A 20,111-nucleotide genomic window follows, 5' to 3' on the forward strand; every position below is an offset into this window, starting at 1 on the left:
CGATTGGCGTACTGAAGCAACATGTAAAATATCAATATTAATTGCGTCCTTAGATAGAGTGACAATAAATAAATGGAAAGCATTTAACACTCCCGTTATGACATTGTGGGAGCCTTAGGAACAATAGCGTAGATACATACATCAAAAAGGCAGGTGGCGCTTACGCCGTAAGTTACATGCAGTGGCATATGCAGCCAGAATATAAAAGTTATATTACCATATTAGTGAAGCACACAGAACGTATATAAATCAAAACTTTAAGAATAATCAGTAATGACTCTTAAGACATAAATTACGAAACCTGGTCAACAATCCAGTTAGTTTACATTCTCATGGAGCCAAGGTTTTAGAATAAGAGAAAATTACATGAGGGCCGATGTAGTCGCAGCCATACATCGTGAGAAAACCACATTACATAAAAGGTAGTGAGCTTAAAGATTTGAAAGTGCATTATAGCTTCCTGAGGAAATAGACTACTGAGGTTACCAACATTAATGTTATATATTAAACACTACGGGTTTAAAGCCTTCGAAAAACTGTCTACAGGCAAGGTTAAACTGATCGTTCAGTATATTACCGTCTTTGAGCTCTAGATGTTTAAAAATAAATAACTCTTCCCACAGATCTAGTCTCCGTCCTTTGACTTGTCTGTGTAGGATAACCGTGTCTTCTAACTGTTTGGGCGTATGGCCGGCTATCAAGAGGTGTTCAGCAAAAGTAGAGTTGTGAATATTCGCTCCTTTTTTACCTAATAAATGTTCTTTATATCGTGTTTTCACAGCTCTGCCTGTTTGACCAATATAGTATGAGGGGCAGTTATTACAGGTTAGTTTGTAAATACCTGAATTAGAAAACCAATCGCTGGCAATCTCTACTGACTGTACAATTTTTTTTTTTTTTTTTTTTTTTTTTAGTTTCTGTGGTATCTGTGGGGAGGTTATTGCTCAAAGTCGAACAATTTTGGGAAATTTTCTTATTGAGCAGGTAATCGATCATATTCTGGTTGTACCCATTATTAACAGCGATTGCTTTGATGACATTCAATTCCTTTTGTTGATCAGCAGGCGATAAAGGAGTGGTTACCATTCGGTGAATGGCGGAATGAAAAAACGCCAGTTTATGAGATTTTGGATGAGTTGAGTCTGCAGGAATGACATTATCTGAATATGTTTCTTTACGGAAGATATTGAAATGGAAGGTATTATCTTGTATAGAAATTGTTAAACCGAGAAAATTAAGTTCACGTTTATCATTTTGAAGTTCTTTTGTGAAGGAAATTTTTTCATGTAAACCGTTGAAAGTATTGAAGAGCTGCTCTAACTCATGATCAGTGCCATCAAAAGCAATGAAAATGTCGTCAACATAACGTGCATAATAGCGGATTTTGTGGTGTAATTCTGAACTTGAATTGAAGAATGTTGTTTCCAGGGCGTTGATGAAAACCTCTGCTAGAATACCGGTGAGGGGGCTACCCATTGCTAGACCATCTGGCTGTACATACATTTTCCCGTTAAATGTGAAATAATTGTATTTTAAAATGACCTTAAGCAAACCAATGAGTTCCGCAATCTGAGTTTCACTTAGTTTTTTATGCTTAAGAAGATTCTCTTTTACAAGGTCTATGGTTTCATCAACTTGGACATTTTTATAAAGGCTGACGATGTCGAAGGACACCAGTCTAGTGTCAGGTGTACATCTTACAGATTGAATATTGTTAATTAATTCCTTACTGTTTTTTACAGAAAAGTTATTTTCAAATGTGAAAGCATCTTTAATTTTAAAATGGAGGCGCCTAGCAAGGGTGTGATGTGGACTGCCTATACCATTCACTACAGGGCGGATCGGGTGATTTTGTTTGTGCAGTTTAAACTGACTTCTGAGCTCGGGTGGTTTCGGGTTCATATTTATAAGCCCTTTCTTTTGAAACTTATTGAACAGGCTGACGGAATTAGTTAAAGTACGCCGGATTTCATTTTGCAGTTCAGCAGTAGGATCTACAGTTACCAGGGTCCTACGTACTCTGGACGCAACCCGGGAGTCCTTAACCGCCGGGATCTAAATTGATGCAGTAGAGGGCCATACACAGAGTGGAGCCTCGATTATCTTGCCTTCACTAATGCGAATGTCTGCTTCATACACATCGTTTTTGTTTTTATTTTTTTGTTTTGTAGCAGTAATACAAAATTTTATGCACCAAAAAAAAAAAAAAAATGAAGGTAGCACTATTCATGGAGACAAGATGCTCGGACATAAACTGGGACAATGATACTGGCTAAAAAATGATTTCTGGTGACGAAATTAACGCCGTCTCCTAGTCTGCAGACAGTAACGATAGTAATGAAACTTCCTGGCAGATTAAAACTGTGTGCTGGACCGAGACTCGAACTCGGGACCTTTGCCTTTCGCTGACAAGTGCTCTACCAACTGAGCTACCCAAGCACGACTCACGCCCCGTCCTCACAGCTTTACTTCCGCCAGTACCTCGCCATATCAGCGCACACTCCGCTGCAGAGTGAAAATCTCATTCTGGAAACATCCCGCAGGCTGTGGCTAAACCATGTCTCCGGATTACCCTTTCTTTCAGGAGTGCTAGTTCTGCAAGGTTCGCAGGAGAGCTTCTGTAAAGTTTGGAAGGTAGGAGGCGAGGTACTGGCGGAAGTAAAGCTGTGAGGACGGGGCGTGAGTCGTGCGTGGGTAGCTCAGTTGGTAGAGCACTTGCCAGCGAAAGGCAAGGGTCCTGAGTTCGAGTCTCGGTCCGGCACACAGTTTTAACCAGCCAGAAAGTTTCATATCAGCGTACACTCCGCTGCAGAGCGAAAATCTCATTCTGGAAACGATAGTAATGACTGTGACATTTTCGGCGTGTATCGGTTATTACAGTGCTGGTTTGGGTCGTGTATCGGATACTACAGTACTGTTTTACTGTGCGTCGGGTACTATAATATTGTTTTTCACGCTGAGATGCCACGTTGGCCACAAGGTTGGTAAGGAGTCGTTGTGACAGAACGTTCTGTTCCTCCATCAGCGCGGTTGAAACCTGTTGGGTGGTCAATGGCGCACGTCAGAGTGCTGGAACACGTCTCCCCAATGCACCCACACGCGCTCGATGGGATTTAAATCGGGATAACGGGCAGACCAGTCCATTCACCGATTATTCTCTCACTTCAAGAGGTACACCGCATGTGTAGTTCGATGCGATCGCCGATTGTCATCGGTAAAAATGAAGTCAGGACCGAATGCAACTGATAAAAAACACACATGGGGAAGGAGTACAGTGTCTCAGTAACAATGACCGGTCAGTTTACAGCGTTAAAAGATTTGGAGGTCAGTATGCCCAGGCAACGTTATGGCTCCCCACACCATAACACCTGGACCGGCCGAAGTGGCCATGCGGTTCTAGGCGCTGCAGTCTGGAACCGCGAGACCGCTACGATCGCAGGTTCGAATCCTGCCTCGGGCATGGATGTGTGTGATGTCCTTAGGTTAGTTAGGTTTAAGTAGTTCTACGTTCTAGGGGAATAATGATCTCAGAAGTTGAGTTTCATAGTGCTCAGAGCCATTTGAACCATAACACCTGGACCACCAAAAATATGATAATCGACAATGATCCTTGTTGCGTTACGTTTTCCCACCTCTCGCCATTTGGGGATTTGTACTGGTTCAGTCACAACAAACTGGTAACAAATGCAAGTAAGATAGTGGCAGTAAACTTCTATAATGTTAAAGAAGGTGAGTAAACTGTTCAGATTCCGGTATCCGACAAAGACCTTCAGAATGTAGACAACATTAAGTTCTTAGGAGTATGGCTCCAAGATAATCTTAAATGGGGGACGCATATTGAAAAATTTTATAAGAAATTAAGCACTACATGCTACTTAATGAGAATAGTACAGGGATGTTTCAACAAAAATTCTCTGAAAACTGTGTGTTATGCCTATATATGCTCACAACAGAAATATGGAATTATTTTCTGGGGTAACTCTTGTCTTAGCCAAAAGCTCTTTAGGCTACAAAAAAGAATCATAAGAATAATGGAAGGTGTAAAATGGAACAAAACCTGTGGTCCACCCTTTAAAAAGCTATAAATCTTCCCACTTCCATGTATATATGTGTATGAGATAACCTTGTTTGTGAAAAAATATTCAATGGAAAATCCCACTCTCTTCCAGAAAAATGAAAATACCCATTCCTATAACACCAGGCAAAAAGCAGACTTTCATCTAGAGCCCACCAACACCACCCTGAATATAAAAGGAACCCTGTATTATGGAAAAGTTATTTATAATAAACTTCCCCCACAAATATCAATAAATGATCTGGCAAATTTCAAGTCAACTGCTATGGCATATTTGACTGTAGCCTCCACGAGCTCCTTCAGAAAGTTCACTAACGATTTGTGTCTTTGCCTTAGTGACGTATCATATAAATGCTACTAGAACTTTAATGATTTACCATGTAAATGTTACTGTAATACAAATATTAGTCTCCCAGTACAGTACATGCTCTTTCTGCTTTAAAATATCTACTCTTTGTTTTTGTACAATATTTACTCTGTGTATTGTAACTCAGTGATCATTTAATGAAGAAATAATGACGTTAACGCAAATTTAATATTATATTTTGTTACACATTGACTTGTCCTACATCATAATGTACTATTTGTGTACTATATGATTACCAGGACCAATAAAACTCTACTCTACGGCAGTAGAGAACGTGATCGTTTTGGTTCAGGTGTTACGGTGTGAGGAGGCATAATATTGCACGGGCATACTGACCTCCAAATCTGTGAACGCGGTACACTCACTAGTTAGTGTTATGGTGACAATGTACCCTTTCCTCATGTACGACTTTAAAGGGGTGGATTCCGCCCTGACTATACTCTTATGGATGACAATGCGCGACCGCATCGAACTGTGCAGGTGGAAGAGTCGTGGAACGAGAGGATATTCTGCGAATGAACTGGTCTGATCGTTCCCCCGACTTACTTCCCATTAAGCACATGCGGGATGAGGTGCGCAGACGTATTACAGCACGTCCACATGCACCGAAGACCATCTAGCGTTCTCAACCGCATCTCAATGCGTATTTAGTCCAGTTAACTTCTGTGCAACACTGTAGCAGTTGTTTCTACGCATGGTGCAAGTTTCATCGAACTTGGCAGTCACACATCACGCGAATGTTGCTTAACCGTTGCACGCCAGTACCGTATGTGTTTATGGTTTTTGCACCGTGTCATTTTGTGTATCATACGGAGCACGCCGACTCCACGCGGTACAGCAGTGTCGTTAGGGTTGCCTGCACAGCAGGCGTTAAGCGGCGAAGCGACATATAGCTCAATTCGTGGTCTCAGTCTGATCTACAGCGTGAGACAGCTATTCCGCCCTAATTTGCATTGTCTGTGACATGGGCGGAAACAGAATCTCGTACATTACCATTCCGCCAGCTGCCGGTTCTCTAAGATTTTTCAAAAGTGTTTCGCGGAAAGAACGTCTTACCTACAGGGATTCCCAATTGAGTTCGGAACATTGGCTCTGAGCACCATGGGACTTAACATCTATGGTCATAAGTCCCCTAGAACTTAGAACTAATTAAACCTAACTATCCTAAGGACATCACACAACACCCAGTCATCACGAGGCAGAGAAAATCCCTGACTCCGCCGGGAAAGCGAACCCGGGAACCCGGGCGCGGGAAGCGAGAACGCTACCGTACGACCACGAGCTGCGGACAGTTCGGAAACTTTTCCGGAACACTCGCCTCTCGAAACGAACCTACCGCTAATAAATCTTACAGATGGCCTCTGAATTGCTTTGATGTCGTCCTTTAATTCGACTTGATTCAGAACCCGAACACTCGAGAACTAGTGTTCTATACGTGGCTCCTTTATAGATGCAATGATACTCTACCCTAGAGTTATCCCAATAATCCGAAGTGGACCATTCGCTCACCCTACTACCTACCTGACGTGGTCGTTCCCCTTGATATCGTTTCCCAACTTTGCGACTATGCAGGGTGATTCCGAGGTGATGTTACAAACTTTCATAGACTATGATTAAATGTATCGGTATGAGATAAGGGATCCCGGGCCGGAAACGACCAAATCGTACACATGTCAGTGGACGTCTTCTGCAGCAGCTCTTTGCTTTCGATATTTTGGGAGGAGGTAGTGAGGACCAAAAGAAGAAAAAAATTGTCTACTAAATATGAGCTCTAAAGTACATACCTCAAAAGCTATGAGGACTTGTTAAGCAGAAGAGACGCGTTTCACTGTAAACAAAGATAAATGTCCTCGTAGCATTTAAGGCATACACTTTAGAGGCCATGTTTATTGGAAATTTTTTCTTATTTTGCTCCATACTATCTCCTCACAGAATTCGGAAAGCAAAGTGCTTGCAGCTGAAGAGATCTACTGTCAGAGGTATCGTTTATAACTTTCGACTCAGTCGTTTCCGAACCAGGGTCCAACAGCTCAAATTGATACATTTACTCTTCTGCATCATCGCTGAAAGTCTGTAATATCGTGAACGTATCACCTTGACTGTGTCAAGCAGCACACCATTGATGCGGTATTCGAAGATTACAGTATTTTTGTTCCTACTGTTCTGCATTATCTTGCATTATACTACTTTTAGAGAAAGATACCGTTCATCACGCCAAATAAAAAGTGTAAGCGACCCTGTATACTTCTATAGTCACTCAGCGACTAAACTTTCCCCTACACCGCAGCGCCGTCAGAAAACAGATAGCTGCTCAACTTATGCGTCAGGTCGATTATGAATATAAAGTACAACAGTGGTCCTATAACACTTCTGACTATACTCTAGTCTCTGATGAACACGCGCCGTCAAGAACAACTTACTGAGTTCTGTTACTAACATACACTCATGTTCACAATAAACAGAACACCTTGAACGACTAGAGCCAGAACTTTCGTATTCCCAAGACACGTAAATTATTATGTTCTGCAGAAATAATTAGCATTTGGACCACGTCGGTCAACATCGATATCGCGGCGAACATAACCTCCCGGAAAAGTGTGCCTGCGGCTCTCTTTGTCGCTATAAACCGAACGTAATGGATCGGAATGACTTGAGCAGACGTGTAGCATGCCTTGCAGACGTATGCGCGAACCGTGCCGTCAAATCAATGGGTTTGAAAGAGGGTTCATTATGGGAATGAGAGAATCTGATGAATGCATCCGGGAAATTCGTGTGGAGGCGAAATGTTTCCACAGTGCAACAACGGTTGTGTGCTGAATCGTTGAAGGAAGGCCGACGAGATGGGTCAGGTCATACCACGCAGACCAGCCCTCCCCCCCCCCCCCCCTCCCCCCCGTCCGAGATGATCGACATCTAATTCGAATGGCATTGCAGGACAGATCTGCGTCCTCTTCGACTCTGGTGCAGCTGTGGAACAGTGTAACACATCGTTCACTATCAGGGATGACAGTCCGTCGCTGTTTATTATGGCATAGGTTACGTGCGCGTCGTCCACTTCTCTGCCTACCTATGACGAATATGTAGAAACATGCTAGACGGCAACGGTGTATGGAACGACGTCACTGGGGACAGGCATGGCATCAGACGGTGTTTTGGGACGAATCCAGGTTTTGTTTGTTTGAAAATGTTGGCCGTATTTTGGTTCGCCACTGACAGGGGGAGTGGCATCACACTGATATACAAAGCCCACTCAAGGCCTTACCCTGTGGGGTGCTACTGTGTACAACTACAAATCACAGCTGGTGCCATGGCACTGTGACCAGTGTGACCTACGAGAATTACATCCTGCGACCCGTAGTCATACCCTTTCTGCACAACACCCCAGACGCTATTTTTCAGCAGGACAATGCACGACTACATGTTACTGTGCGAATATGTGCCTTCATGGTGTCACAGGATGACAACCTTTTTCCCTGGCCCGCCAGATCACCAGACTTGGATACAGTGAAGAGACGGGTGCAGTGGTCTGAGCCAATGCCAATCACCAGGTGAAAGCAGCATGGATGGCTATACCACAGAACGCCATTCACGCCTCATGCGTCGATGCCGTCTCACACACGGAACAAGTTATCAGGGCCCACGGCAGACCCTGCACCTACTGGGCAACAGGACACATGTTGAACTGAGGTGACTGAAATGCTAATCATTTCTGCAGAGCATACTAATGTACATGTCCTTCGAATATGAACGTCCTATCTCTAATCGTTCAAGGTGTTCTGTCTATTCTATGTAGGTGCTAGTATGAAATGAAGAACTAACACAGGAGAGGAAAGCCCAACCCGTCAATTCTAGACTGGACACAGACTAAATCCACCGGATTGCTTAATGCCTGCTATTGTGAGTGTAACAGCCAAGAGGACGACTTCGCGGCGTGGCCTGTAGCAAGTTGTCTGACGTGCTGCCCGCAGGAGCGTCGGGGTACTCACGAGGTCCTTGCCGGGCAGCTTGGCGTCCCGGCGCTCGCTGGCTCCGCCGCGGCTGTCGTAGCTGGAGCTGGTGGAGCGCGTGGGCTGCTTGCTGCCGCTGCTGTACGAGGACTGCTTCTCCACGAAGTAGTTGTTCGACTCCGGTTTGGTCGAGTACGAGCACTGCTCGGACGAGCCGCCCGTCTTGGGGTCCTTGCACACCTGGCACGTCATCGAGTCCTTCACCACCTTCTGGCAGTTGGCGTTGTCGGCGGCGGCCGACAGCCGCTCCGAAGGGCCGTAGCCGCTGCTGCTCGGACGGAAGGCGTAGCCCGAAGACGTGTCAGACTTGAGGAACGCGTCCAGCTCGCGCTCGTAGTCGGACGGTGCCTGCGGAAGCGAGCGAGTGCGGTCAGCAAAGGGCACAGTAGCCGCGCTACAGGGTGACAATTATTGAACCACATGAAATAAAATCACCATAACTTCTGAACAGTTTGCGTTAGGACGTTCAAACTGCACGGTCGGCCGCGGGGCATGATGGAAATTAGTGTGCGCATGCGCACGCACCTCAGTTTGGCCTAGCGACGAAGCCCATTTTCATTTGGGTGGGTTCGTTAATAAGCAAAATTGGCGCATCTGGGGGACTGATAATCCGCATTTCGTGATCAACAAGTCTCTTCACACTCAAACTGTGTGATTGCCAGTGTCCAGTCGCGGAATAATCTGAGAGATACTCCTTGACGGCACGGTGACTACTGAATGGTACGCGAAGGTTTTGCAAAATGATTTCATCCCTATTGTTCAAAGTGATCCTGATGTGGTTCATGCAAGACGGACCTCGACCCCATCGAAGCAAGAGAGTGTTCGATGCCCCGGAGGAGCACTGTGGTCAGCATTCTGGCTCTTGGTTACCCAGAGGCCACTAGCATGGGCTTCGATTATCAGCCATATTCTGGGGATCTGAACACATACGACTCCTTTTTGTGGGGCTGTATTAAAGACAAGTGTACAGGAATAACCCCAAAACCACTGCTGGATTGAAAACAGCCATTCAGGAGGTGATCAACAGCATCAATGTGACGACGCTTTAATGGGTCGCCGTGCGGTCTAAGGCGCTGCAGTCATGGACTGTGCGGCTGGTCCTGGCGGAGGTTCGAGTCCTCCCTCGGGCATGGGTGTGTGTGTTTGTTCTTAGGATAATTTAGGTTAAGTAGTGTGTAAGCTTAGGGACTGATGACCTTAGCAGTTAAGACCCATAAGATTTCACACACTTTTTTTTAACAGATCATACAGAATTTCACTATTCGTCTGCGCCGCATCATCGCCAATGATGACAAGCATATAGAACATGTAACCTAAATCCGAATCTGTAGTGACGTTTGCATGTTGAATAAAGTGTGGCTACGGCGTAGTTTGTAACTAATTTATGTTTCTCTTCATGTAGTTCAATAATTGTCATGCTATCAGTAATAATAATCTGTTTGCCTCAATTATAAATGGTTCTGTGAAAGCCTGCGAGTGTGAAAACAATGGTTTTTTATTTATATTTTACGCGACGCGTTTCGGGAAATGATTCCCATTTGCAAGTGTGTTTTTGTAGTGATCTATGCCAGTCATGGAAGGGTATGTATCACGTACGTCAAATGTAGAGCTCAAAGTAAAGGTGTGCGCGATCGCAATTATTTTGTAAATATCGGGCCACATACTATGGGAAAGCATTACTCAACAGGTGCGGAGCCTACCTGCTGGAAAGCATTTGTAATCTCCTTGCAGCAATGAGGAACGAAGGAGCTCTGTTACTAAGAAAGATTTCCGGCACCAAGAAACAGGAATATGATGTATATAACCGACTGTTGTTATTTACCATTCACAGATAGAATGTTAACGAGAGGTCTTTGAGACAGTAATATTAGTCGGTTTCCATGTAACGCGTAACTTTTTGTGAAAGTTTGTGACAATATACAGAATTAATTGGAGCCAATCTACACTTTATTTAAGTAGAGAAGCAGTGTTTTGTTTTATATCCACTTCATTTATAGAAATCTGCACGGAAGAAAGAAGTTCAATGCGAGGAAGAACAGGGCACAGTTTAACTGGACCCAGAGAAAATCACAAGAGTTGCAAGGCTGAATATCTACGCCAATCTAATAAGGGAGTGTTAAGGGGTCGGTGTTAGATGCAGCTGCATGGAGTAATAGGTCTAGAACAGACGTTGCTAAAGCAGTCAAAACATCTCGACACGAGCAAAATACAGCAGCCATCAGCCACTAAATAAACACTCCATTTTCTCTTTATTCTGTGTCATTCATACCATTTTTGGATAGTTATCGATTTTTATATGTAGTTAGTGGCGAAATTTGGAAGAACTTGTACTTACAGTTTTCTTATGGCCCATTTGTGCAGAATCTCACACATATTAAACATCACACAGAATTTTCATTGCACAGAGTGCATCGAGAATAACTTGCATAAACAAACAGTTACGTACCATACTCAGTGGAAGACGTGTAACATTATCTCTGTCAACTACATCTAAAACCATCTTTGGAACTGTTTGTTTCTATAAATTATTCTCGATGCGTACTGTGCATTGTAAATTGTATGTGATGTTTGACATGCGTGAGACTCTGCACAAATTCTACACAAATGGACCATAATAAAACTGTAAGTACAAGTTCTTCCAAATTTCGCCACTAACTACATATAAAAGTCGGTAAGTAACTAAAAAATCATGCATTTTTAACACATTGAAGTAAAGGCAAAAAAACAGAGGAGAACCTCACACATCAAAAACATTACGTAAAAAGAGCGTAGTACAAAGAGGAAACATACTGGAAAATGGGAATCATTTCCCGAAACGCGTCGCGTGAAATATGAATAAAATGAAATCGTGACTGATAGCAGAAAAGTTATTTACAAACAAACCTGAAAGTAATAACAGTACTAGTCGGGGAGTAGTCTTTCCGGAGGCCGATATGTTGTGCATTTGAAATGGCGACATAGCATAGCATACAGAATGACAAAAAAAGTTTTTATATGTCAGGAAATACGCAGAATGTTTCACATTTCGTGGTACAGGCTTCTAGGAGTTTAAGAGGGCACTTAGATAAAGTTTTGGTGAAGAATCCATGTCCGGAAATGTACCGTTTGGATGTAAAACATGATTGAAGATCGGATCACTTATAAATCTCTCACTTTATGGTAAGCACAGAGAGGAGTCAGTGACCTGTGTGCTGTGCGGTACGTTTCTGGACATGGGTTCATTATCAAAACTTTATCCGTTCTACAACTTCTAGAAGCCTGTAATACGAATAGTCAATCAGCCTGTCTTCAATGCTACTGGAAGAAATCGTAGCGCATAGTGGGTGAAAACTGTAAACTGATTTTATCCATAATGGATGCTGTTGAACTCCAGAACCCTTTAAAGGATAATCTAGAAGCAAATGCGTTACCAATCACTTTTGGGGACTCTTTCTTCAAAACACGACCGGTTTCGGCTGTATCCCGGTTTCGGGTTATTGCTTTCAGTTTCATCTAAACGAGTATAATGCTGGAGCTTACTGTTCAGCGTAAAACGAAAGCTGCATTACTGAACTAAGAAGATATGAAAGCATTGACAGTGCCAAATTGACAAGGCTTGAATATGCTAGTGCACTTTCCGATATTCCAAAGTATTGACTGGCTCTAGATTACTTCCAGGACCATAAGTTCTTGTTCCAAGTGGTTGTATTTGGGATTTCCTATCAACTCCCTCAACTGGTGCGGAACTGTTAGAGTCCACCTGTATAAACAAAGTGTAGTGATCTACAGAATGGCCAGAAAGTAACTCCCTATTTTTCCGGGCGTGGTGGCCGAGCGGTTCTAGGCGCTACAGTCTGGAACCGCGCGACCGCTACGGTCGCAGGTTCGAATCCTGCCTCGGGCATGGATGTGTTTGATGTCCTTAGATTAGTTAGGTTTAAGTAGTTCTAAGTTCTAGGGGACTCATGACCTCAGCATAGTGCTCAGAGCCATTTGAACCATTTTTTTTAACTCCCTATTTTGAATTTTATTTTTCTAGTGATGTTATGTGTAGATAACAATGAAAGGTACCTTGTTTTATAGACTAACGTATGTCGTTTTTCTTCACTTTTTTCACATCCTGTGAAGCGTTTGATGCTCCTTTGAAGTCACAGAGATGCCATGGAACAATGAGCGAAACTTGCAGCGAGATTTGAATAATTAAAAGTTATCGCAGGAAATTAATGAGTACCGGAAGTGTGGTCATTAAGAGATCATGGTGACCATAGGATATATGGCCACAGTAAGCGAAATGTGCGAGCGAAGCCCTTTAAAATCAACAACGCAGGCTGCAAGACAGAGTGGCATTACACTTGAAATGTTGTGTGTGTAATCCTCCGCAAAGAGCTACATGTAAGACCGTCGAAGCGTCATTATCGCCAAATGTTTTACGCAGATGAATGCCATAGGCGTTTCGAATTTTGTGAAATGATGCAAAAAATGTTACAAATGGCTCTGAGCACTATGCGACTTAACTTCTGAGGTCATCAGTCGCCTAGAACTTAGAAGTAACCTAACTAATCTAAGGACATCACACACGTCCATGCCCGACGCAGGATTCGAACCTGCGACCGTAGCGGTAGCCCGGTTCCAGACTGCAGCGTCTAGAACCGCACGGCCACTCCGGCCGGCGAAATGATGCACGCATGGTGTGAAGTTCATACACACCTGTGTGAAAAAATTCAGTGTTGTGATGAAGCTGTGTTTCATGTAGCGAAGGTCCGCTAATCGTCATGACAGCCATTATTGGGCAGAAGGAGACTACAAAGATATCGCCGAAAAAAATGCAGGCAAGCTGGAAGTGACAGTGTGGTGCGGGCTCACTTCTGCCCTCTTTATTGAGCCCTATCCCTTGAGAGAGGCTATGAACTCTGAAAGACACGTGGAAAAGTTTGTATAACCTACAATTTCCAAATGGAACGAGCCACATGAAGCTTTACTTATGCAGAATGGAGCTCCCTCTCATTACGACCTATTTGATGAAATCTTCGCAGGACGCTGGATCGGTCGCTGATGTCCCAGAAAATGGTCAGCGAAGGTCCCAGTCGTCAGCTAATGCGATTTCTTTCTTTGTGGCGCAATGTAAAGGAAAAAGTGTATCGCAGCAAACCACCAACTCTTGGTGAACTTCAGAATAAGATCCATGAATTCGTAAGCGGCGTTACCGCTGAGTTCTTGAGGAAAGTTGTAATAAACGTACCTGTTCGTTGAAGACAGTGTCTCGTAAATAATGGATCACACAGTGAGTTGTAACTTTTAGAGAGATGAAGGTATAGAATAAATTACATGTGTGTCAATAATTAAGTTTATAGCTACAGTATTTTAGGAGGGAAAAATATTTTCCGCGCAAGGTATAAGGTGCAACTGAATTCCCTTCAGTCTTTAAGGAGTCGCAATGGTGACCAACACGTTGAAGCTTAGTAAAGGACCTCATGTACGGAAATATGCGGTTTCTGTGCTACACGCATAAAACCACTATCTCCATTCAGATCTCTCGCATTTTCGGCGCCACTGACTAGGGTATTATGTTAGTCATTCACCGATCAACCTGATATCCCAAGCCCACTACAGGTTTGTTTACGTGCCGTTGAGTTTATCATCCGCCCAGAGAGTTTTTCACTTGCGTTACGAGGTCACCTGGACTAACGATTTTGGCAACACTGGATAGGTCGTCGTAGCCTGGCTGCTTGGCTTGCTCGATCTGAACCCAACAGACTAATACATGTAGGGTCACATAAAATCCTTGATTTACGGGACTCCTGTGGCATCCGAGGAAGAACTACTGACGCGCGTTATGGCTGTGGCCGTTGCTGAAGGACCAGGGATTGGTGATCGCGTTTACCGGAAAATAGTACAAAGGTATCGTATTTGCGCTGGTGTCGGTGATCATCAAATGGAGCCCCAAATCTATGTGGACCCATATCACTAGATGAAGAGTCAGATCAGAAGGCAGATTGTGTTGTGGTATTTTGCGTGTAGCGGGGAAACGGTACTTTTCCAGTCATGAGTTTCTACGCTAAACCTAACCCTGTTGGTCCCCACTAGAAGTCCTCAACGTCTGCAAAACCAGATTAGTTACATCCTATGTACACAATAATGAAAAGTTCTGTGTAACTTCATATGTAAATACATATTTAAATGAGGAATTTAATATTTCTGCACTCTGTTTTCTGTGTTTAGTTCGACTCTAGGCGGATCCACTAGAGATCTAATGGAAGGTTCGAACCCGACCAGTGGCCGTACCTGCCGGTAGACGCGAGCCTCGGTCTCCATGGCGGCGAGCTCCGGGTCGAGATCGCGGCGGTAGCGCAGCGACGTCTCGGTGGGCTTGGCCTTGAAGGAGCGCGAGCTGCCCACGAAGTAGGCCTCCTGCTTGGGCTCCGCGCCGTACGAGCACTCCTCGTAGTTGCCGCCGGTGGCCGGGTCCTCGCACACGAAGCACGTCATCGCCTGCCGCCGGAAGCGGCCGCTCGCCACGTCGTCCGCCGTCACCTTCTTCTCCACCTGCCGGCGCAGCACAGTACTTCAGTTTGTGGCACTTACCGTCACACAGGAGTCGCTATACATTCCATGCATTTGGCAAATAATAGTGCAGACTAAGTATAAAGTCTTTCACCGATTAGAAATACTTATTTCTAGGCAACTGTGCTAGATACATACAACTGAGGCGCCAGAAAAACTGGTATAGGCATGCGTAATCAAATACAGAGGTATGCGAACAGGCAGAACACGGCACTGCGGTCGGCAACACCTATGTAAGACAAGTGTCTGGCGCAATTGTTAGACCGGTCACTGCTGCTACAATGGGAAATTATCAAGATTTAAGTGAGTTTGAAAGTGGTGTTATAGTTGCACACGAGCGATGGGACACAGCATCTCCGAGGCAACAATGAAGTGTGGATTTTCACGTGCGACCATTTCACGAGTGTATCGTGAATATCAGGAATCTGGTGAAACATCAAATATCCGCCATCGCTGCGGCTTGAAAAAGATCCTGTAAGAACGGGACCAAGAACGACTGAAGAGAATCGTTCAACATGATACAAGTGCAACCCTACCTCAAATTGCTGCAGATTTCAATGCTGGGCCGTCAACAAGTGTCAGCGTGCGAACCATTCAACGAAACATAATCGAGATGGGCTTTTAAAGCCGAAGGCCCACTCTTGTATCCTTGATGACTGGACGAAATAAAGCATTACGCCTCGCCTGGGTCCGTCATTGGACTGTTGATGTCTGTAAACATGTCGCCTGGTCGGACCAGTCTCATTTCAAATTGTATCGAGCGAATGGACGTGTAAAGATATGGAGACAGCCCCAGGAATCAGCGGACCCTGCATGTCAGCAGGAGACGTTCAGGCTGGTGGAAGCTCTGTAATGGTGTGCGGTGCGTGCGGTCAGTGTGATATGGGATCCCTGATACGTTTAGATACGACTGTGACAGGTGACACGTACGTAAGCCTCCTGTCTTATCACCTGCAGCCATTCATGTCCATTGTGCATTCCGACGGACTTCGGCTTTTCCCCCCACAAGCCCAGAACTGTTAGTGGCTCCAGGACACTTTTCTGAGATGAAACACTTCTACATCTACATCTGCATCCATACTCCGCAAGCCACCCGGCGGTGTGTGGCGGAGGGTACTTTGAGTACCTCTATCGATTCTACCTTCTATTCCAGTCTCGTATTGTTCGTGGAAAGGAAGATTGTCGATATGCCTCTGTGTGGGCTCTAATCTCTCTGATTTTATCCTCATGGTCTCCTCGCAAGATGTACTGCTTGACTCCTCGATGAAGGTATGTTCCGGAAACTTCAACAAAAGCCCGTACCGAGCTACTGAACGTCTCTCCTACAGAGTCTTCCACTGGAGTTTATCTATTATCTCCGTAGCGCTTTCGCGATTATTAAATGATCCTGTAACGATGCGCGCTGCTCTCCGTTGGATCTTCTCTATCTCTTCTATCAACCATATCTGGTACGGATCTCACACTGGTGAGCAATATTCAAGCAGTGGGCGAACAAGTGTACTGTAACCTACTTCCTTTGTTTTCGAATTGCATTTCCTTAGGATTCTACCAATGAATCTGTCTGGCATCTGCTTTACCGACGATCATTCCATTTTAAATCACTCCTAATGCCCACTCCCAGATAATTTATAGAATTAACTGCTTCCAGTTGCTGACCTGCTATATTGTATAAAGGATCTTTTTTTTCTATGTATTCGCAGCAGATTACACTTGTCTACTTTGAGATTCAATTGTCATTCCCTGCACCATGCGTCAATTCGTAGCAGATCCTCCTGCATTTCAGTACAATTTTCCATTGTTACAATCTCTCGATATACTACAGCATCATCCGCAGAAAGTCTCAGTGAGCTTCCGATGTTATCCACAACGTCATTTATATATATATTGTGAATAGCAACGGTCCTACGACACTCCCCTGCGGCACACCCGAAATCACTCTTACTTCAGAAGACTGCTCTCCATTGAGAATGACATGCTGCGTTCTGTTATCTAGGAAATCTTCAATTCAATCACACTGTTGGTCTTCCGCTGGCCACCAAACTCCCCAGACATGAACATTTTTGAGCATATCCGGGATGCCTTGCAACGTACTGTTCAGAAGAGATCTACATCCCCTCGTACTCTCAAGTATTATGGACAGACCCGCATGATTTATGGTATCAATTCCCTCCAGCACTACATCAGACTTTAGTCGAGTCCATGTTACGTCGTGTTGCGGCACTTCTGCATGCTCGCGGGGGCCCTAAGCGATATTAGGCAGGTGTACCAGTTTTTTTCGCTCTTCAGTGTATGTCCGTGACACTCTCTTCCCTGTTTCTCAGTTATACAAAACGTGCTGCTCTTCTACGAACTTCCTCGATTTCCTCCGTGAATCCTGCCCGGGATGGACCTCAAGCCGCGCAGCAGTACTCCACTTACCCTCTTGCACTTCTTGCCGCCCTCGCCGGAGCCGCCGCCGGCGGCCGCTTTGCCCTCCTTGGCCACAGCCGCCACCTCTTCGTACGCGGCCTCCTTGTAGTTGCTACCCTTGTAGCCTCCGACCGCCTTGTCAGCCGCTGCGGCCGCCGTCTCGTAGCCGTCGTCGTGGTAGCGCCCGGCGTCAGCTTTCTCAGGCTGTAAAAGAGACCAGTATTTATGAAGCTGTTGATTCTAAAAAAAAGTCTCTTCAGATACGCAGCATAAATGGCTTCTATCTCCTAGCCACCCGGGCAAACCATCGCTGTGAGTAAAGGGACTGAGACAGAGATCACTTCGGAGCACTGCTAAGTAAACTCCACGGGACTAACATCTTGGGGTACTTCTTGAAGAGCAGAGTTCTCTAACCCAACCTGACTCTCCCTTATCTCAATCGAAATTCTGTTCCCCCTTCTTTCACCCAACCACCTACAAATTCCAACAATTAAAGCCCACTATCCACCCTAGCACCATTGAAATTGCATTTCATGTAATAACCTCATGAATGCCTACATAGAAATACTCCTCTAAATTTACATCTGTACTCCACGAGCTACCTTTTGCTGTTTGTTGGAGGATGCTACTGGTATCACTATCATCCCCTCCTCACCCCCACCCCTACCCATCCATCTTACATTTGCGAACAGTGCGTAGCAAGAAAGGCTGTCTTAGCAAATAAGTTACCTAAATGAGTCTACAGTTATTATCAAGTTTTGCTAATAAAGTGGCGTAGATAGCATAAATCATTGTGAGCCAAATAAAAGTGGCCTGGGAAGTATCTCACTTGCCTTAAGACAGGCAAACCGACTTACATCTGCACCAGGAGCACACGTGTTAGTTAAGTTGCCTATTTTAAGGTGCATGAAATATTTTTCCGAGGCACTTTGATTTTCTCCGCCATGTACTTTTTCATTGTTTATTATGACCTATCGACTACCTTCATCATCAGATTAAATCTTATAATTGACAAAGCAAAGTTCAGTATCAGTTACAATGAAACATATGCTTAGACACAGAGGAACATACACTATGTGATTAAAAGTATCCGGACACCCCCAAAAACACACGTCTTTCACATTAGGTGCATTGTGCTGCCACCTACTGCCAGGTATTACATTTCAGCGACCTCGGTAGTCATTAGACATTGTGAGAGAGCAGAATGGGGCGTTCTGCGGACTTCGAACGTTGTCAGGTGATTGGGTGTCACTTGTGTCATACGTGTGTACGCAAGATTACCACAGTCCTAAACATCCCTTGGTCAACTATATGGTAGTGAAGTGGAAACGTGAAGGGACACGTACTGCGCAAAAGCGTACAGTCTGACCTCATCTGTTGACTGACAGAGACCACCGACAGTTGAAGAGGGTCGTAATGTGTAATAGGCAGACATCTATCCAGACCATCACACAGGAATTCCAATCTGCAGCAGGATCTATTGCATGTACAATAACAGTTAGGCGGGAGTTGAGAAAACTTGGATTTCATGGTCGAGCCCCTGCTCATAAGCCTCACATCACGCCTATAAATGCCAAACGACGAGTCGATTGGTCTAAGGAGCGTAATCATAGGACGATTGAACAGTGGGAAAATGTTGTGTGGAGTGACGAATCACGGTACACAATGTGGCGACCCGATGGCAGGTTGTGGGTGTGGCGAATGTCCGGTGAACGTCATCTGCCAGCGTGTGTAGTGCCAACAGTAAAATTTGGAGGAGGTGGTGTTATGGGGTGGTCGTGTTTTTCAACCCGTTGTTGTTCTGCGTGACACTATTACAGTACAGGCCTACAATGATGTTTTAAGCACCTTCGTGCTTCCCACTGTTGAAGAGCAATTCGGGGATGGCGATTGCATCTTTCAACACAATCGATCACCTGTTCATAATGCACGGCCTGTGGTGGACTAGTTACACGAGAATAACATCCCTGCAATGCACTGACCTGCACAGAGTCTTGACTTGAATCCTATAGAACACCTTCGGGATGTTTTGGAACGCCGACTTCGTGCGAGGCCTCACCGACCGACATCGATACCTCTCCTCAGTGCAGCATTCCGTGAAGAATGGACTGCCATTCCGCAATAAACCTTCCAGCACCCGGTTGAACGTATGCCAGCGAGAGTGGAAGCTCTCATCAAGGCTAAGGATGGACCAACACGATACTGAATTCCTGCATTACCGATGGAGGACGCCACGGACTTGTAGGTCATTCTCAGCCAAGTGTCCGGATACTTTTGATCACATAGTGTAGCATAACCCTGACGTTTGTAGCAATGTTCTTTCCGCGAATGGGAGGGTTCTGTGTTCCCAGCCAGGCATACAATTTTAATCTGCCAGGAAGTTTCAAGATAAGCCACATTCCGCGCCAGAGCGACAGATTCACTCTGCATACAATATCGCCGATTTTAATACTTCTTACAGCTCATTCCTCAGATAACCCTTAACTCTGACTTTCGAGTGAACACTTCCGTAATTGGAAAGCGAGGATCCCAGATTTCGTGAGCTCTGTGCAGCTGCCACCTTTCAGCCAACGTGATTCAGGTTTGGCGCCGCTGTTTCCTGACTCTGCTGGGGCTCATCTTCGCAGTACTGCTTATGACAGGCCTGCTCGACATCACTATTTCCATATCAATATTCTGAAAAGTTTTTATCCACCTCATGCAGAAGACTCTG

General features: G+C 44.8%; 1 protein-coding gene across 1 annotated transcript in view; it reads right to left on the reverse strand.

Annotated features, from left to right (window-relative positions):
- The window catches only part of LOC124597728, a 151,445-nt gene that overhangs the window by 16,935 nt on the left and 114,399 nt on the right, over positions 1-20,111 (reverse strand). The window contains exons 7-9 of the mRNA XM_047135956.1: positions 17,408-17,602; positions 14,711-14,971; positions 8,429-8,797 (exon numbers count right to left, since the gene is read on the reverse strand). Of these exons, the coding sequence (XP_046991912.1) occupies positions 8,429-8,797; positions 14,711-14,971; positions 17,408-17,602 (825 nt within the window). The remainder of the gene's footprint in view (positions 1-8,428; positions 8,798-14,710; positions 14,972-17,407; positions 17,603-20,111) is intronic.

The sequence above is a fragment of the Schistocerca americana genome, chromosome 1, assembly GCF_021461395.2.
Source record: "Schistocerca americana isolate TAMUIC-IGC-003095 chromosome 1, iqSchAmer2.1, whole genome shotgun sequence".
Lineage (NCBI taxonomy): Eukaryota > Metazoa > Arthropoda > Insecta > Orthoptera > Acrididae > Schistocerca > Schistocerca americana.